Source organism: Oncorhynchus kisutch, linkage group LG10 (assembly GCF_002021735.2).
Source record: "Oncorhynchus kisutch isolate 150728-3 linkage group LG10, Okis_V2, whole genome shotgun sequence".
Lineage (NCBI taxonomy): Eukaryota > Metazoa > Chordata > Actinopteri > Salmoniformes > Salmonidae > Oncorhynchus > Oncorhynchus kisutch.
In genome coordinates, this window is record NC_034183.2 from 57,158,296 (window position 1) to 57,176,551 (window position 18,256).

At 40.3% G+C, this 18,256-nt stretch overlaps 3 protein-coding genes across 3 annotated transcripts; 1 reads left to right on the forward strand and 2 right to left on the reverse strand.

Moving 5' to 3' along the window:
* Positions 1–9,817: 9,817 nt before the first annotated feature.
* Positions 9,818–10,771, reverse strand: LOC109898496 (hemoglobin subunit beta-1-like). Its single transcript, XM_020493483.2, has 3 exons — positions 10,606–10,771; positions 10,169–10,391; positions 9,818–10,015 (listed from the first exon to the last, which is right to left on the reverse strand). Exons 1-3 carry the CDS (start codon positions 10,695–10,697, stop codon positions 9,887–9,889), a joined length of 444 nt encoding a protein of 147 aa, XP_020349072.1. The 5' UTR covers positions 10,698–10,771; the 3' UTR covers positions 9,818–9,886.
* Positions 10,772–13,026: 2,255 nt separating this feature from the next.
* Positions 13,027–13,932, forward strand: LOC109898497 (hemoglobin subunit alpha). Its single transcript, XM_020493484.2, has 3 exons — positions 13,027–13,185; positions 13,407–13,614; positions 13,724–13,932. Exons 1-3 carry the CDS (start codon positions 13,091–13,093, stop codon positions 13,850–13,852), a joined length of 432 nt encoding a protein of 143 aa, XP_020349073.1. The 5' UTR covers positions 13,027–13,090; the 3' UTR covers positions 13,853–13,932.
* A 2,683-nt stretch (positions 13,933–16,615) lies between these two features.
* LOC109898499 (hemoglobin subunit beta-like) lies at positions 16,616–17,659 on the reverse strand. The gene is made up of 3 exons (XM_020493485.2): positions 17,393–17,659; positions 16,994–17,216; positions 16,616–16,865 (listed from the first exon to the last, which is right to left on the reverse strand). Exons 1-3 carry the CDS (start codon positions 17,482–17,484, stop codon positions 16,734–16,736), a joined length of 447 nt encoding a protein of 148 aa, XP_020349074.1. The 5' UTR covers positions 17,485–17,659; the 3' UTR covers positions 16,616–16,733.
* Positions 17,660–18,256: the final 597 nt, after the last annotated feature.

Genomic DNA, 18,256 nt, shown 5'->3' on the forward strand with positions numbered 1-18,256 from the left:
GATGTAGTGCAGTATAATTCAGTAACACCAAGATGACCCCAATTTTGAAAGTAAGACAATTTAAACATACCTATTTCTTCATCAACGTTGAAAACTGGAGTGGATTCCAATCCATTGGTCCTTGTCTCTAAAATAAGATATGCAAAACAGGAAAGGGTTAGACTTAGAGGGGCATTCTTCAGTTGATAAAGACATTTTTGGACTTATATTAATGATATGTACCCATTGATTCTTGAAGATTATAACTTATTAATGCCTCATGAGTTTAATTCATCTGTCGTACCCCATCAGAACCCAAACTATAAGCTTGTTTTAGTCAATGTTTGCAGACAAAGTAAACGTAAAAAACCACTGTATAGCCTTAAAACATGGTTAAAACTATTATTTTAATAACATTGATGGTAAGTTATTTCATCCATAGCTCTGTATATAAATTGAAAGTGGTTACATTTCGCCAACCCCATCACTCAGCTTTTAACCAAAACAGGGGAGTGTGCTTTTTTTTTTTTTTTCAACTACCGATTACAGATTTAATAAACATTTAATTATTTACAAGGCCACTGAATAACAAGGAATTGTATAGATTAATCTATTCATCAATACCTGATTCTTCCTCCTCAGTGACTGGCCCAAAATGTTGCACTAGTCTGGCTCTTGATGTACTGGCCCTTGGAGCTGAAAGAATTAGTAACAAAAAGGTTTTTAATTCAAAAAATTTGCTGGAGTTCTGATTCTCCTTTTGTTAAATGTGTATTTTCATCAGAGACAGACAACAGTTAGAGACAGGGAAAGGTGGGATCAGACCTGCATGTAATGTATTATGTGCTGTGGGTAGATGGTACTAGACCGGCCTATGGCACGGCAACAAACGTTTAATATGCTATGATACAGTATGTTTGAAAGGAAAGAGTCAGATCAGGGACCAATAAAATGAAACACCTAGACGGGATGAAACTTACCAACAGAAGTGGATGTAGTTGCCTTCCTGGTTTGAGGAACAATCTGTCCTCGCTCATCTTTGTCTCCATCTGAACCTAATCCCTGGAGGCTTGTTGGTCTTTTTCTTATTATTGTCCTAAAAAGTGCATTTCAATTATCCTGGCTGGTCCACTAATAAAAGTCTCTCACAAGCATGGCTTGCTTCTGTACATATGGACCACAAGCAAGACTTTGATTTTCACATTAGGTGAAGTGATTTGTCAGCTGAGGAAAGGCCCCTGCATTAGACCCATGTTCTGGCTCACTCACACAGCTAACATGTGTAGAAGTTCACAAGGATGCTAACAAGTGCACCCTTGTGCCTCATGCTCAATGGGCAATATCATTGATGCCTGTGATCAGGTCATATCACGGAGTCTACGTTTAAATTCACATTTGTGCCACGTGGGGTCTACTTTGACAAACAAAAAGCAATGATAAATCATAACGCTGTGGTGCTGGAGGTGTGTTGAGAATATTTATGCACGTATGGGAGCTGTAGGGGTTACATTACCGGTAATGTACGACTTGTTACATTGTAATGTACGACTTGGGTTGAGCTCCTCAGCCAGCCTTTTTGCCTCGTTAATGGCCTCATCCAGTTGGGCTTGTGGGTCCTTCTCTTGGTTGAGCTCCTCAGCAAGGCGTTCTGCTTTTTTAATAGCCTCATCCAGTTGGTCTTGGGGGTCATACCATCTCAAAAGAAATAACTTCCAATCCTAACACATTCCTTCACATACAGTGGGGAGAACAAGTATTTGATACACTGCCTATTTTGCAGGTTTTCCAACTTACAAAGCATGTAGAGGTCTGTAATTTTTTATCATAGGTACACTTCAACTGTGAGAGACGGAATCTAAAACAAAATCCAGAAAATCACATTGTATGATTTTTAAGTAATTCATTTGCATTTTATTGCATGACATAAGTATAAATGGAACTACAACTGAATAAAACACCATTAGCCAGCATGCATTGCTTACATTCAATTCTATGCTGAAAAGTCTGTTCAGAAAAATCGAAAACAGTACATATAGGCATACGACTACAATGTTTTAATAGGGATTAAATAAAGACAAAATATATATATTGTAATGAAACATCCCACTTCTGACACCAATATATTGAAACTGCAGGGAGCAGGTCTCGAACCCTCGACCTTCTAGCCCAAGGTCCGGCGCGTTATCGACTCTGCCGCAAAAGCATGCTCGTGCGGTAGGTTCAATTTCCATGCTTATAAACCCAGGGTCGTTACAATATAATGTAGCGAACCGCACAGACAGCTGTGGGTTATGTGTTTGGCTAGTAGGTGGTTGTGTTGTACTTACTAGTACCGCGGGGTCCGACATGCCAATCAACCTGCTATCTGCCAATCACGGAAAAGCCTGGAATGTTCTGATGGCGGGCATCCTGGCGGTTGGCGGAGTGGTGTGGAGGGGGGTTGGGCAGGGGGATGGAGCATTGGAAGTTAAGACCAGGTTTAGCCTTTGTTCTCCCTCTTACGTCTGGCCTTTACAAGAGAAGGTCACGGTTGGCTTGTGTGGTATCTTTCATGTATTTGGCGTGGGCTACGACCAAACAGTAGCCTGTGTAAAGTTGGGTTAATAAACCGTCAATTCGTAAACTCAACACTCTGTCTGGACAATTGTTCCTTTATGATCTAGTCAGGTCATTACAATATTCATATTCAAAAATAATAAATTAAATACAGGCTATCGCGTCTATGGTTGTTGCAAAGGCTTGTGTGTCGCCTACTGGTTAAATTCGTGTCGTTTCGCACAAATTAAGTAGCACATAAATTAGTGTGTTTTCGCACAAATTGAACCACACAAAAATGCACAAAAACGCACGAAATCTGCTGAAACACATTATGTACATATATGCGCGAATTGAATGTGAGGTTGGGCTGAAACAACAACTACGGAGTTGAAGGAAACAGTTGATGAGATACAAGAGATGCGATACAAGGGAGGATGGATGGGTCAGAGGGACGGATTTTGACAGTAAATGATGCCATCTCCCGTCTGAAGAAGGGTCATGAGAATCACGTGAAAAAGCTGCTGCTGTCTCCTTAGATGCTGAGAAGGCATTTGGCTTTTCTCTTAAGAACCCGAAAAAAAGTTTGGTTTTGGACCTGGATAGGGGTCCTCTATTCCAATCCTAAAGCAACAGTATTTATGAATGGAATTATGTCTCCTTTTTTTTGTCTTTCTAAAGGCACAAGGCAGGGTTGCTCGCTCTCCCCTCTCCACTGTAGTTTTAGAGCCTCTTGCGACAATGATAAGAACAGATCCAGAAATTAGGGACGTACATCGAGGAGGAAAAGAACACAAGCTGCTTATGTATGCAGATGATATTCTACTGCTGGTCTCTGATCCTTTTCAGTCTGTACCATAGTTACTTACTTGTATTGAATCATATTTCAAATCAAAGTTGATTTGTCACATACACATGGTTAGGAGATGTTAATGCAAGTGTTGCGAAATGCATGTGCTTCTAGAAAGAGGAACTTACAACAGAGGAACTTGAAACTTTCCACCCTCTCTACTACTGTCCCGTCGATGTGGATAGGTGGCTGCTCCCTCTGCTGTTTCCTGAAGTCCATGATCATCTCCTTTGTTTTGTTGACGTTGAGTGTGAGGTTATTTTCCTGACACCACACTCCGAGGGCCCTCACCTCCTCCCTGTAGGCTGTCTTGTCGTTGTTGGTAATCAAGCCTACCAGTGTAGTGTTGTTTGCAAACTTGATGATTGAGTTGGGGGCGTGCATTGCCATGCAGTCGTGGGTGAACAGGGAGTACAGGAGAGGGCTGAGAACGCACACTTGTGGGACCCCAGTGTTGAGGATCAGTGGGGTGGAGATGTTGTTACCTACCCTCACCACCTGGGGTGGCATGTCAGGAAGTCCAGGGCGGGGTCAAGAACCAGGGTAGTTTGGAGGGTGCTATGGTGTTAAATGCTGAGCTGTAGTCGATGAACAGCATTCTTACATAGGTATTCCTCATGTCCAGATGGGTTAGGGCAGTGTGATTGCGATTGCGTCGTCTGTGGACCTATTGGGCGTTAAGCAAATTGGAGTGGGTCTAGGGTGTCAGGTAGGGTGGAGGTTATATGGTCCTTGACTAGTCTCTCAAAGCACTTCATGATGACGGAAGTGAGTGCTACGGGGAGGTAGTCATTTAGCTCAGTTACCTTAGCTTTCTTGGGAAGAGGAACAATGGTGGCCCTCTTGAAGCATGTGGGAACAGCAGACTGGGATAAGGATTGATTGAATATGTCAGTAAACACACCAGCCAGCTGGTCTGCGCATGCTCTGAGGATGCGGCTAGAGATGCCGTCTGGGCCTGCAGCCTTGCGAGGGTTAACACGTTTAAATGTTTTACTCACGTTGGCTGCAGTGAAGTGGCTGTCAGTGGCACTGTATTGTGAGCAAAAGTGAGCAAAGAAGTTGTTTAGTCTGTCTGGGAGCAAGACATGGTGGTCCACGACTGGGCTGGTTTTTCTTTTGTAGTTCGTGATTGACTGTAGACCCTGCCACATACCTCTCATGTCTGAGCCGTTGAATTGCGACTCTACTTTGTCTCTATAATGACGCTTAGCATGTTTGATTGCCTTGCGGAGGGAATAGCTACACTGTTTGTATTCGGTCATGTTTCCGGTCACCTTGCCCTGGTTAAAAGCAGTGGTTTGCGCTTTCAGTTTTGCACGAATGCTGCCATCAATCCACGGTTTCTGGTTGGGGAATGTTTTAATAGACGCTGTGGGTACAACATCACCGATGCACTTGCTAATGAACTCGCTCACCGAATCAGCGTATTCATCAATGTTGTTGTTCGACTCTATGCGGAACATATCCCAGTCCATGTGATCGAAGCAATCTTGAAGAGTGGAATCCGATTGGTCGGACCAGCATTGAACAGATCTGAGTGCAGGTGCTTCCTGTTTTAGTTTCTGTCTATAGGCTGGGAGCAACAAAATGGAGTCGTGGTCAGCTTTTCACGAAAGGAGGGTGGGGGCAGGCCTTATATGCGTCGCGGAAGTTAGAATAACAATGATCCAGGGTTTTGCCAGCCCGGGTTGCGCAATCGATATGCTGATAGAATTTAGGGAGCCTTGTTTTCTGATTAGTCTTGTTAAAATCCCCAGCAACAATAAATGCAGCCTCAGGATATTTGGTTTCCAGTTTACGTAGAGTCGAATAAAGTTATTTCAGGGCCGTCGATGTGTCTGCTTTGGGGGGAATATACATGACTGTGATTATGATTGAAGAGAATATTCCTGGTCGTAATGTTGGTGAGCTGACGTTGCTCTTATATCCAATAGTTCCTCCCGACTGTATGTAATAAAACCTAAGATTTCGTGGGGTAACAATGTAAGAAATAACACAAAAAAACAAAATACTGCATAGTTTCCTAGGAATGCGAAGCGAGGTGGCCATATCTGTCGGCGCCGGAAGTAGAAGCATATTTTAGTATGTCAGGCTACAAAATTAATTGGAATAAGTCGGAAGCAATGCCAATTAATACAGTATGTTACTCTGGAACAGTTACCCCTATTTAATTTCAAATGTGCTCCTAATGGGATGGGATGACATATTTTGGTATTAAGTCGAGCTCAAATCTGGAGGAAGTGATTTTGATTTGATCCACTACTAGTCAAGATTAAGACCAATGTAGAAAAATGGGAAAAGATTTCTTTATGGGGAAAGATCAACGTGATTCAAATTGTTGTAATCCCACAATTTAATTATATCTCTGCAATGTTGCCTATTAATAATCCAGACCAGTATTTTAAACAATATGACAAATTAACTAAATACTTTTTGTGGGATAGGAAAAAAAACTGGATTAATATGAAGATGTGCTCACCAAGGGAGGTAGGAGGCTTGGCTTTACCAGATGTTAAATTGTACAGTCTATAATTTGAAATGGCTAAATTGGGGCAAAAGGGATTGTGGCTTGGATTGAATAACAAAAGAACGGGAATTAAGTTATCCTTTCACTCCTGTTGATACTCTGTCACGTAGTCTTACAGGGCAGAGGTCTGTTGATACTCTGTCACGTAGTCTTACAGGGGAGAGGTCTGTTGATACTATGTTACATAGTCATACAGGACAAAGGTCTGTTGATATTCTGTCACGTAGTCCTACAGGGGAGAGGTCTGTTGATACTCTGTCACGTAGTCTTACAGGGGAGAGGTCTGTTGATACTCTGTCACGTAGTCCTACAGGGGAGAGGTCTGTTGATACTCTGTCATGTAGTCTTACAGGGGAGAGGTCTGTTGATATTCTGTCACATAGTCTTACAGGGCAGAGGTCTGTTGATACTCTGTCACGTAGTCTTACAGGGGAGAGGTCTGTTGATACTCTGTCACGTAGTCTTACAGGGCAGATGTCTGTTGAAACTCCCAACCCAATTTTGTTACACTCAAAAGAGGTTGTGGAGAACAGTACACAAGATATGTGGAATTTCATATCTAAAACAAGGATACTCATCATTGTGGCACAATCCTAGGCTACAGATAGGAAAGAAGTCTGTGTACTGGAAAGAATTCATACTATAGGTGATCTGTACAATGAAGATGTTTTGTCATACTCAGATTTGGTAAAAAAAAATATGATGCGGGAGACGAGGGACATTTTTGTAAATGTTTAGATTTGAGAGAATGTTTGTTACCCGGCTATCAACAAAATCCAGGAAAGAACCCAATAGCTGAGTATTTGGAATTACCCAAACGAAAAGCAGCCATTTTCTACTCAATATTTAGTCATTTGCAGAGTAAAGACTGTAAAAACCTCAGAACAATATGGCAAATTGACCTAAAGTGTGAAATAGAGGATGATACCTGTTTGAAGATCTTGTCCAGCTCAGGGAGGAACATAAGAGAAGCCAGGGGGAAACTTACTCAAAATAAGATATTATATAGCTTTTATTGGACACCAACAAGGCTTCATAAGATGGGGCTGACCAACAATTCTCTGTGTCGGAAATGCCAAAAAGACACTGGGACATTTTTACACGCAATATGGAAATATATATTAGTGCTACCTTTCTGGAAGGATGTTTTGAAATATCTGGAGGAATGGTGGGGCTTAACAACTTGAGTTTTACCGAGAATATGTCTCTTGGGCGATAGAACAGAGTTACCTAATGTAACAAATGAGGAATTTGCACTGATCACTGTTGGTGTGGTTACAGCAGTTGGAGTAATCCTTAGAGTTTGTAAGGGTCATGCGACTCTTACTCTGAACCAGTGGATAGAATCAATGTTGGAGGTAGCATCTTATAAACAAATGCTTGCTAGGATCACTGGTAGAAACCAATTCTAGAAGCTGGACACGTTTTCTTTGTCATGTTTCTAAGACTGGGATGTAATTACTTATGCTTGTGAACCCATTTAGGTTTGTATTGTAACCTATGAGATACTATTTGACTGTGTATATGTGCTATGCTGTTTATATGTGATATGCTGTGTATATGTGATATGCTGTGTATATGTGCTATGCTGTGTATATGTGATATGCTGTGTATATGTGCTATGTTTGAGGATATGTCTTAAATATCTTGCTCAATGTTTTTATGCTGTACAACATTTTATTTTTATGTTTAATAAATACAACATTAATAACAAACAAAAAAAATGGAAATATCACATTTACATAAGTATTCAGAACCTTTACTCAGTACTTTGTTGAAGCACCTTTGGCAACGATTACAGCCTCGAGTCTTCTTGCGTATGTCGCTACAGGCTTTGGGGAGTTTCTCCAATTCTTCTCTGCAGATCCTTTCAAGCGCTTGTCAGGTTGGATGGGGAGCGTCGCTGTGGCACAGGTCTCTCCAGAAATATTAGACCGGGTTCAAGTCTCTGGCTGGGCCACTCAAGGACAATCAGAGTCTTGTCCCGAAGCCACTCCTGCATTTTTATTTTTTTTATTTAACATTTATTTGACTAGGCAAGTCAGTTAAGAACAATATATTATTAACAATGACGGCCTACACCGGACGATACTGGGCCAATTGTGTGCCGCCCTATGGGACACCCAATCACGGCCGGTTGTGATACAGTCTGGATTCAAACCAGGGTGTCTGTAGTGACGCATCTTCAAGACTGCTGCACCACTCGGGCTGTGTCTTGGCTTGTCTTGGCTGTGTGCTTAAGGTCGTTTTCCTGTTGGAAGGTGAACCTTTGCCCCAGTCTGAGGTCATGAGTGCTCTGGAGCAGGTTTCATCAAGAATCTCTCTGTACTTTCCTCCTTTCATCTTTCCCTCAATCCTGACTAGTCTCCCAGTCCCTCCCGCTGAAAAACATCCACACAGCATGATGCTGCCACCACCATGCTTCACCGTAGGGATGGTGCCAGGTTTCCTTCCAGTGTGATGCTTGGCATTCAGGCCAAAGAGTTCAATCTTGGTTTCATCAGACCAGAACATCTTGTTTGATCTTGGCAACTCCAAGCGGGCTGTAACGTTCCTTTTACTGAGGAGTGGCTTCCGTCTGGCCACTCTACCATAAAGGCCTGATTGGTGGAGTGCTGCAGAGGTGGTTGTCCTTCTGGAAGGTTCTCCCATCTCCCCAGATGAACTCTGGAGCTCTGTCAAAGAGACCATCGGGTTCTTGGTCAGCTCCCTGACCAAGGCACCTTTCTGCCGATTGCTCAGTTTGGCTGGGCAGCCAGCTCTAGGAAGAGTCTTGGTGGTTCCAAACTTCTTCCATTTAAGAATGATGGAGGCCGCTTTGTCCTTGGTGACCTTAAATGCTGCTGAAATAAGACAGATGTGTGCCTTTCCAAATCATGTCCTATCTATTGAATTTACCACAGGTAAAGGATGATCAATGGAAACAGGGTGCACCTGAGCTCAATTTGGAGTCTCATAGCAAAGGGTCTGAATACTTATGTAAATAAGGTATTTAAGTTTTTATTTTTATACATTTGCAAACATTTCAAAAAAACTGTTTTTGCTTTGTCATTATGTGGTACTGTGTGTAGATTGAGGGAAAACAATGTATTCAATTTTAGAATGTCTATCACAAAATGTGGAAAAAGTCAAGGGGTCTGAATACTTTCCGAATGAACTGTATGTTGTGGCTAGACATTACTCTGTGTTGTCATATAGCCTACACGAAGAAGAGCATGACAAGACCATTTATGGAACTATTGTGAAATGGGACCACCTTGGGAACTTTCCCCCCAGTTGACTGTAGCGTACCAAACGTATTTGCTATCTTGGTCAGACTCGGATCATAGCCTACAGCACACATCTTTGTATAATTGTTTTAAATATTTTTAAGAATCAATACTCAAACAACCTTGTTTAACATGAAAATATGATGTAAGATGTCTTTAAGATGTACGATGACAACACGTTTACATTTCAGATTTGAAGGCAATTCGTTATCAGTGAGAGAAAGCTATGTTTGCTAGGCAGATCTCAGGAGCTTGTTGGTATTCCAATAGGCCTATGTAGAAGCGGCCTATAAAACCAACAATGTTATTACAATATTGTTGATTTAGTGATAATTAACCAGATTTTTAATCGACAATGATCGAGCTCATAAATGATTTAATGACTAAGATTTGACTGCTTATTTGACCAAATCACAGACTTGACTACAGGTAAACCTAGGTTGTGTAGGAATCACTTTGACTATGTCTGCAAATAGGCTGTTGACGGCTTATTATGCTTTACGCATTTATGCATTTTTTTGTTGTTGTAGTCAGCTTCGTTCTGATGTTATCCGCAGTCACCCACATGCTAGACGTCTTGATTCTATGTTTAGCAGAGATCTTCTGTAAATGAAGTGACGCGGAAGGGCAAAAAAGCATTTTATGAATACAATAGTTTGTTTCGATGTCTTTATTTTCACTCAGGCAGGAATATCAGAATATAATCAATTGGCTGGGGTGCATTTAGAAGTACCGACTGCCCATGGCTGCGACAACGACTTTCATGAACTTCTGCCAGGTTGCCTGGATTTCAGGAGTGAAAGCGGCTCCGACCTTGGCGGCAATGACAATTGTGAGGACGTCAGCCAACACCTGTAGACAAAAGACAAAGAAGGAAGATGTTAAGTAAGACTGTCGGTTTTGTTTGACCTTTTTGTAATTATACGTGTTGCTCTGATTGTTATGTGTAGGCTTACACCAGTAAAGCCTAAAATATAAGAATATTTCTCAAGAGAGAAGGCCTACCCTGAAATTGTCAGGGTCGACGAAGAGTTTGTTGGCGTGGGTCTCGCTCAGTGACTTGTATGTGGCCAAGATGTTGCCCATGTTCTTCACAGCTTTATCCAGAGCTCCACACACGACCTTGCCGTGAGCAGCAACTTTGGGGTTGCCCATGATTGCTGCGGCAGTGGACACATCTCCGAAAGAGCCGAAATAACGCTGAGTCCAGGGGTAGACGATCAGGACTCTGTCATTGCAAAAACACCGAAATATGTGAATTATTTCAAATCTATTTAAATTATATGCCTAGTTAATACTCTAATATGCTCCATTCAAACTTAATATCAACTCAATATTAATAAGATAACAGGACAAGTATAATATTGTTATAATTACTCATGATCTCCACTTATAAACTATATTAGATGATATATTTGAATGAGGCTGAAGCCATAACCTACCTTCCCAGAGCCAGTGGTCCGACCTCATTGATATCTACTTGGCCCCAGACAGCACTGATGGTGCTCTTCTCGGCGTCTGTCCAGTCAGCCATGTTGTCAGTGTTTGATCTCCGGTTTTGCAACTAGATTAAACAAATGAATGTCTTGTGTAGGGAGACACTTTGTGTCTGCTATTTATATTTATGAGTGCACTCCGCCCACTGGAGGGGGCGCATATGATTGGCTCTGGTAAAGATCAGTATTGGCAAAGTGAGCGCTTCAGCTCTCCAACTTGATGACATCAATTCTAATCATGTATCTGTTAAACAGTAAATGTTAATTTATTAGTTGTTAAAGAATCAAGTCTGTAGGCTAGATCCTAACTAGATCCTAGCTGGAAGCATATGTAAAACTATATATAGGCCTATTTATCTAGATTACCAACGTTTCAAAATTCGCATGATCACTATCTAAAACAGTTTTAATTTATCCAACTGATGCAAGAATAAAAGCAAGGTTATGGCAAAACTCTTCCGAAGATGACATGTCCTCCATTGCAGTGTATAAGGCTATGCAAATGAAGAAAAAAATATGAATATGGAAAATGTGATAATTCCAGCCAATTCCGGCCTACTATTTGGCACAGTTTCTTATCTACGATAAAATGATGCCTTCCTTTTTCTAATCGAGGTATTCAGAACGGACCCGCCTTTATAAGTTATTTATTTCAAGACATTAAAAATGATAAGCAGGAATGTCCTGTATTATTTGCAGATATGTGTGTACCCATGTCCTCGCATGACCTCTGTCTTCCTCCGACTTTTTTTTTTCAATCATCATTCGAAATCCAATCAACCTTATAATTGGGAATCATATCCAACTTCCAATCCCAGAGTAGTCATATCATAGATACAGGCCGTCACTGTAAATACGAATTTGTTATTTAACTGACTTGCCTAGTTAAATAAAGGTTCAATAAGAAATACAATTGTGAAACACGTCACTTTGAATAAATATTTTCCAATTGAACGCAGGTCTTTGAAGGTGGATCTGATTTTTACAATATAATTTACAAATGTAATATATATTAAAGAACTCTCCAATCAAATATATAGCCTACCTTTACTTATTTGACATAATGTAGGATAGAACAAAGTTTGCGTCAAAATCTAGGCCTGTTGAATTTCAAATAGCCAATGAACTATTAATGAAACATTTGGCTATTTTGACAAAATAAGCTTTATCTTTTGAATTAATTTATTGGAAATATATGCTCGATTAGACTACTCTGAAAGATTTCCTTTTATGCAACAAAAAAAAGGAAATAATAATAGTAATAATTATCTTTATAAAAAAATTGTCAAATTGTTGACATCTGTTTCATCTGGTGCAATTGATTTAAATGCATTCAGTACTTTTCAGATACAGTACATTCAGAAGATTAAATTGTAGGCTACAAAAATAAAGTTAATTAGGCCTAATGATGGACATTTAATTTTTTTATTTTTTTTATTTCACCTTTATTTAACCAGGTAGGCTTGTTGAGAACAAGTTCTCATTTACAACTGCGACCTGGCCAAGATAAAGCATAGCAGTGTGAACAGACAACACAGAGTTACACATGGAGTAAACAATTAACAAGTCAATAACACAGTAGAAAAAAAAGCGGAGTCTATATACATTGTGTGCAAAAGGCATGAGGAGGTTTGCAGATTAACACTGGAGTGATAAATGATCAGATGGACATGTACAGGTAGAGATATTGGTGTGCAAAAGAGCAGAAAAGTAAATAAATAAAAACAGTATGGGAATGAGATAGGTGAAAATGGGTGGGCTATTTACCAATAGACTATGTACAGCTGCAGCGATCGGTTAGCTGCTCAGATAGCAGATGTTTGAAGTTGGTGAGGGAGATAAAAGTCTCCAAACATAGTCCTATGACATCTTATTGAAGGGTTTAATATGGAAATTCAAACTTAATTTTTCATAAACGCCAAAATAATTATTTAACGTTATTTAGGATATAAAATGAAATTTTGCCAAATAAACCAAATATTTAATTTATAGTTATTTTGGCAAAAACAGCTGCAACTTTAGAATGAATCTATTGGAAATATACGCTTGATTACACTGAAATAATACGTTTTATGCAACAAAAATACATCTTTATCAAGCTGTACAATTGTTGCATCTGGTTGGCCTACAATTTAATATGCATTGCGCAAAAAGGAACAAAGTGAACGATGGATATTATTAGAAACATAGACCTCTGACATCTTATTGAAAATGTTCAGTATAAAAACGCTCACTTAATATTTGATAAAAGCCAAGATAACGGATCTTACTATTGGATTTTGATCAAGATGGTTGCAGAGTAGGGGGAGTGTCCAACAGTAGCTGGGCGTGTCTGCCGCTCTACTGTAATATAAAGGGACCTAGTTGTATAGGCAGTCATCTTCAGTTAATTCCTCGTAGATTTAATACAGGTCAATCAAAAAGGAGCAAAATGAGTCTGACAGCAAAGGACAAATCTGTGGTCAAGGCCTTCTGGGGCAAGGTTGGTGGAAAGGCAGATGTCGTCGGCGCTGAGGCTTTGGGAAGGTAAGCCTTCTTAATGAATGAATGATGAGAATGGTTGTGTTTAACCTGCTGACAGCGGCCTATGTGCCTACCCCGAATAAGCATTTTATCATACAATAAGGCAACTACTTTCATTACATTGTAGGCAGACAATGGGAGAAATATGATATGCATAAAGCTTAGAAGTTCAGCATCTAATACAAACGCCTATAATACGAAATATTCTGTGCCTTGCTTTGTAGGATGCTGACTGCCTACCCCCAGACTAAGACCTACTTCTCCAAATGGGCTGATCTGAGCCCCGGCTCTGACCCAGTCAAGAAGCATGGAGCCGTCATCATGGGTGCAATTGGTAATGCTGTCGGACTGATGGACAACCTCGTGGGGGGACTGAGTGCTCTCAGCGATCTGCACGCCTTCACGCTGCGCGTTGACCCTGGAAACTTCAAGGTTGGCCCCCAGATAACCCATTGTTTGTATATTGATCACTCTCGACATCAAATATGTCTGTTGCTATGGCTTAATCCTTCAATATTCACTTTTAAAATATACTTTTCAGATTCTGTCCCACAACATCCTTGTGACCCTGGCTATTCACTTCCCTCGGGATTTCACTCCCGAAGTGCACATTGCTGTGGATAAATTCCTTGCAGCTTTGTCCGCTGCCCTGGCTGACAAATACAGATAAGACCATCATGAAAGTCCAAACTTGGACTCCTGTTTCTGCTCTGTTGTTATCACAAAATAAACAGGCAATGAATGAAGTTACGTCCTCTGTTGTGTGCTTATTCCACCACAGTTCACCATCACAAAGTGATGTTTGAATTTCATCACTGTCACATCTAGATTGAATACATTGCATGAAGAAATGAAGGGATTAAGTACTAAATGGTGCTTTAGGTCCACCATCCACTAGTTCACTATGTTCTTCTCCATAACTTTGGTTAGCCTATCTAATACGTGTAACATGCATTTTGCTGACCTCATTTAATATTAGATGAATCTGGAGTAGTTACAGATGGGTTGGTAAACTGAATGGACTATATGAAGTTGGTAGAGGCACAATGAAAACCTATTCAGAGACGAACAAATATGTATTTTAGACCTACATGAATGTACAATATTTTAATAACTTTTAAAAACAAAACAAGATACTCCATAGAATAGGCTATTTTGTATTTTCAATGGAGTGACTTTGGAAGTGAAATCGACTTAGAAAAACGAACACGTGTTTTTCTGTATATACCACACACACTCACTCTCATTCTGGAAGTTCCGTGCCTCGACTTTCTTTCAACCAAAACACCTTTCGGCACGGCGGCATTTTGTAGTTTATTTTGATACATTAGTAATTAGGATTATTTTGTAATAATAAAGTATCCTTGCGCATCTCTGAACCTAAATGTCTGTAAGTTATTAAATGGTTTTACTATTTCGTACAAACATGTCTTTTTTTATACATTTGAGGAGATTTAGTCTCGTAGGCCTACTAGTAGGATAGTCTCTCGTGTTTTTGTTGCACGCCCTTGTTCCTGATCGTTTTAACGCGCAGGCTTGGTTTTACCCGCAGGTTAGGCGCAGACGTAGCCTAACATATGGGGGAAAAGATTACACATGAAAGTATTTAAATTCATATGCAGTTTTGCACCGCAAACTTTGTTTGATGGGACTACGTGAATTGATGCAGTAATTCTTGGAACACTATTTTCTATGTGACTCACCATCATCGGATTTGTTTGAATAGTCCTGCATCAGTTGCCCAAAAAGATGCCGCATCAATCAATGCGCCTATTAAGTAAAACTCACATGGATTGTGTTAGTGGCGATTTTAGCGTGTAAATCTTGGTGGGGAAAAACTATGCATGCCAGGAAAGCCACTACATATAAAAACAAAAAACAAATGTCGTTTCTACTGACAATTGAGATGTACAAACTAAGCCGTAAAGGGAAGGAATCCGTCATTTCGATTAAGACATTAATGAGCAAGCGACGACTGACGTAGTCAATATAACTATTTGTTCAGCACTTTTGAAAATACACAGCGACAGAATTCAGAACATGGGCCGTTCTAACAGTGTACTCACTGTACACGTCAGAACCGTAGGATAAATAAACGGGGCATATAAACAGACAATGAAAGCTCTTACAATATTAGATTATTACATTTCTCTAAAACAGGTTATAGGTTGTTTGTGCAGCTCCAAGTTAGAACAGAAGCCTGGTTCCTCTCTTGGTTTCTTCCTAGGTTCCGGCCTTTCTAGGGAGTTTTTCCTAGCCACCGTGCTTCGACACCTGCATTGCTTGCTGTTTGGGGTTTTAGGCATGGGTTTCTGTACAGTACTTTGTGACATCAGCTGATGCAGGAAGGGCTATTTACATTTGATTGATTGATTGATTGATTGAACAGTAGACGAAATTAAGAGGTGAAAATAGACCAAATTATTAGGGTGTGGCATATTGAAGCCGTTTGGGTCTTTACCTGTCAAAAAATACATACACGACATATAACAACACTATTTGCATTAAATACGCGTTTAATTTGGCACGTCAAATAATACAATTATATTATAGAATGTGTGCTGAATTCTCACGTGCAAGCCAAGCACCACAACTACTATCAGTAGCACTGTCAAAGCTGTACAAAAACAATTGCCAAACAAGCACGGATCGGGCCACGAACGATGTGTTTACAATCCCGCTTTGGAGAAAATAGACCAAATGATTAGGGTGAGCCACATGGGCTACTAACATCTTAATACACAACACACACTTAGTATTACTTAGCTACAGTATACATTTCTCCCTTGCATATTATATCATTTATGCAGCAGCATACAATATGTTTGGACTCACCTTGTGAAGGTGGCGCAGCGGTCCTTAGTTGGCACATGTTGTCATCAAACGTTGTTATCAAAGTCTGGTATTTTCTGGATTAAGGTGTGAACTCGGGAAACACAGCCACTCAATCTCATAGCAGGCTAACGTTAGTGGTTTCTCTGCAACGCTTGCAGTTATCCACTGATTCCTTCCAAACGACTCATTGTTGAATTTGCGATTTCCAACTTGTTAAGTAATTTTTATGTACAATGGCCGATGAGCACCGATGCATTTTTCTATCATTTCTCTTCATTATTTATCTTAATATGACAATGATTACAAAGGATTTGTCAGTAGAATGTCAACTTGATGACAACGGATGACTGATGATCAGTCCAACCAAAGCTACTGTAGATATAACGTAATTTGATATCGCTCTATCTGTGACCTTGAGCCTTCTTGGATGAGCACTTCTAATATAACTCTATGGCAGAACCCAAGGGGCTAAAAAAAACATGCTTGTATGCGGCTTTATTAACTCAATTACATGTTTTGCCATCCTCTTTCCTGGCCTCATCAATGAATAAAATTGCAGGAGAGCGTTTTCCATAAAAAACAATACTTCAGAAAGATAAATGCTTTTACGTGTATTTTATTATTTTCAATATGTGTAGCTATGGCACAGCTTCCAGCCTAACAGACTGGAGTTGGAGTGTCATCTCTCTTCCATATTGATGCTGTCGAGTGATGCTCTAGTGGTACTGTCTGCCAAGAGCGGACACAACGACAGCCAGGAACTTCTGGAAGGCTTCCTGAGTATCAGCACTGAAAACGACGGGACCGAGCTTGGCGGCCACGCACACGGTGATGCAGTCGGCAAGGAGCTGTGGAGAAGGAACCAGAAGGAGAATGTAATATTGGAATAAGCTTTACATCGGCTCATAACGCTATTTAATTCATAAGACTAATTATTTTTGTCTTTTGTTTCAGTTTGTTAACGTGCAATATTCACCCTGAAGTTGTCGGGATCCACGTGCAGTTTCTCGGAGTGCATCACACTCAGTGTAGCATAGGTGTTCTTGATGTCATCCAGGTTCTGCACAGCTCTGTCCAGTCCGTGCATCACGGTCTTTCCGTGCTTGGCCACCGCGGGGTTACCCATGATGGCAGCGGGTGTGGACAGGTTGCCGAAGGTGCTGAAGTGTCTCTGAGTCCATGGAGACACGATCAGAAGTCTAAAAATAAATGAAACAGGCTGCCATTAAAATTATACTTCACAATCAATATGGTCTGTATCGCACCAAAGGTGAACACCGCGATTTCCTACTACGCACTTAGTGCTAAATATTCTAGGTAGACTATTATCGTGTTATTATTTAATGATATCTACATAAATATTATAAGAATGTACCTGGCCAGGGCCTGGGGTCCGATCTCATCCACGCTGATCTTTCCCCACAGGCCTACGATGGCACTGCGCTCAGCATCTGTCCAGTCGACCATGTTGACGTTTGTTTGTTGATTTCCGTTGGTACTTGCAAAATGTTACAAGGGATCCCTGAGCTTTTTGTCTCTTGCGACGTCCAATTTATTGATGTTCAGTATCTCCGCCCTGAACAGAACACAGAAAATGATTGGATGAATGTCTTGAGGGGGGCAAGGTCCTCGAGTGTGGCGCATATCGGCATTGAGCCAACTTCATCCCACCTTTAAAGATAATGCTTGGTCATTTAGGCGTTTCCAAATTCGAATTAATAATTAGCATTCTATAACCCTTCAATGAGCCTTCGATAACCCATGCATACTTAAGGATACAATCGAACATAATTTAAAAAAGTAAAATGTATAGATAGACCTTCAAAGGATTTTGGTTCCTTTAGCGATAAATGTTCTTTTAGTTGATCGTTGTACTATTGGCATTGAATTGTAATATTATATTTATAGAATGCTAATTGTTGATGTAAGTGTTTATTTAGGGAAAACCGTAGATTGGGAGTGAACTATTAAAGAAAAGCATGACTCAAAATGTGTTTTATCTTCATATTCAGACGGACTCACCCATTTGAAAGTTCCATATGTCTGGTCTTTTTGAATGATTATTCTAAATGTCAGTTGGTGACAAGTCGTTTTATAGGCTTTCATCCGGGGAATTGATACGTTCTAACTGGACACTACTCAGTTTCAATATGAGACGATTTCATTCAATGAAACTATAAAGCTTTTTGTTTAATTCTTCTGAAATCAAATGCATGTAGCCTACATGTTATTATCATGT

Excerpts from the sequence above, each read along its gene's own strand:
- LOC109898497 (XM_020493484.2), top strand. The coding sequence starts at position 13,091 with ATGAGTCTGACAGCAAAGGACAAATCTGTGGTCAAGGCCTTCTGGGGC. Across the intron at positions 13,186-13,406 it reads GGCGCTGAGGCTTTGGGAAG|GATGCTGACTGCCTACCCCC; the intron begins GTAAGCCTTCTT and ends CTTGCTTTGTAG. Across the intron at positions 13,615-13,723 it reads TTGACCCTGGAAACTTCAAG|ATTCTGTCCCACAACATCCT; the intron begins GTTGGCCCCCAG and ends TATACTTTTCAG.
- LOC109898499 (XM_020493485.2), bottom strand. The coding sequence starts at position 17,484 with ATGGTCGACTGGACAGATGCTGAGCGCAGTGCCATCGTAGGCCTGTGG. Across the intron at positions 17,217-17,392 it reads GGACCCCAGGCCCTGGCCAG|ACTTCTGATCGTGTCTCCAT; the intron begins GTACATTCTTAT and ends ATTTATTTTTAG. Across the intron at positions 16,866-16,993 it reads TGGATCCCGACAACTTCAGG|CTCCTTGCCGACTGCATCAC; the intron begins GTGAATATTGCA and ends CCTTCTCCACAG.
- LOC109898496 (XM_020493483.2), bottom strand. The coding sequence starts at position 10,697 with ATGGCTGACTGGACAGACGCCGAGAAGAGCACCATCAGTGCTGTCTGG. Across the intron at positions 10,392-10,605 it reads GGACCACTGGCTCTGGGAAG|AGTCCTGATCGTCTACCCCT; the intron begins GTAGGTTATGGC and ends TTGCAATGACAG. Across the intron at positions 10,016-10,168 it reads TCGACCCTGACAATTTCAGG|GTGTTGGCTGACGTCCTCAC; the intron begins GTAGGCCTTCTC and ends TTTTGTCTACAG.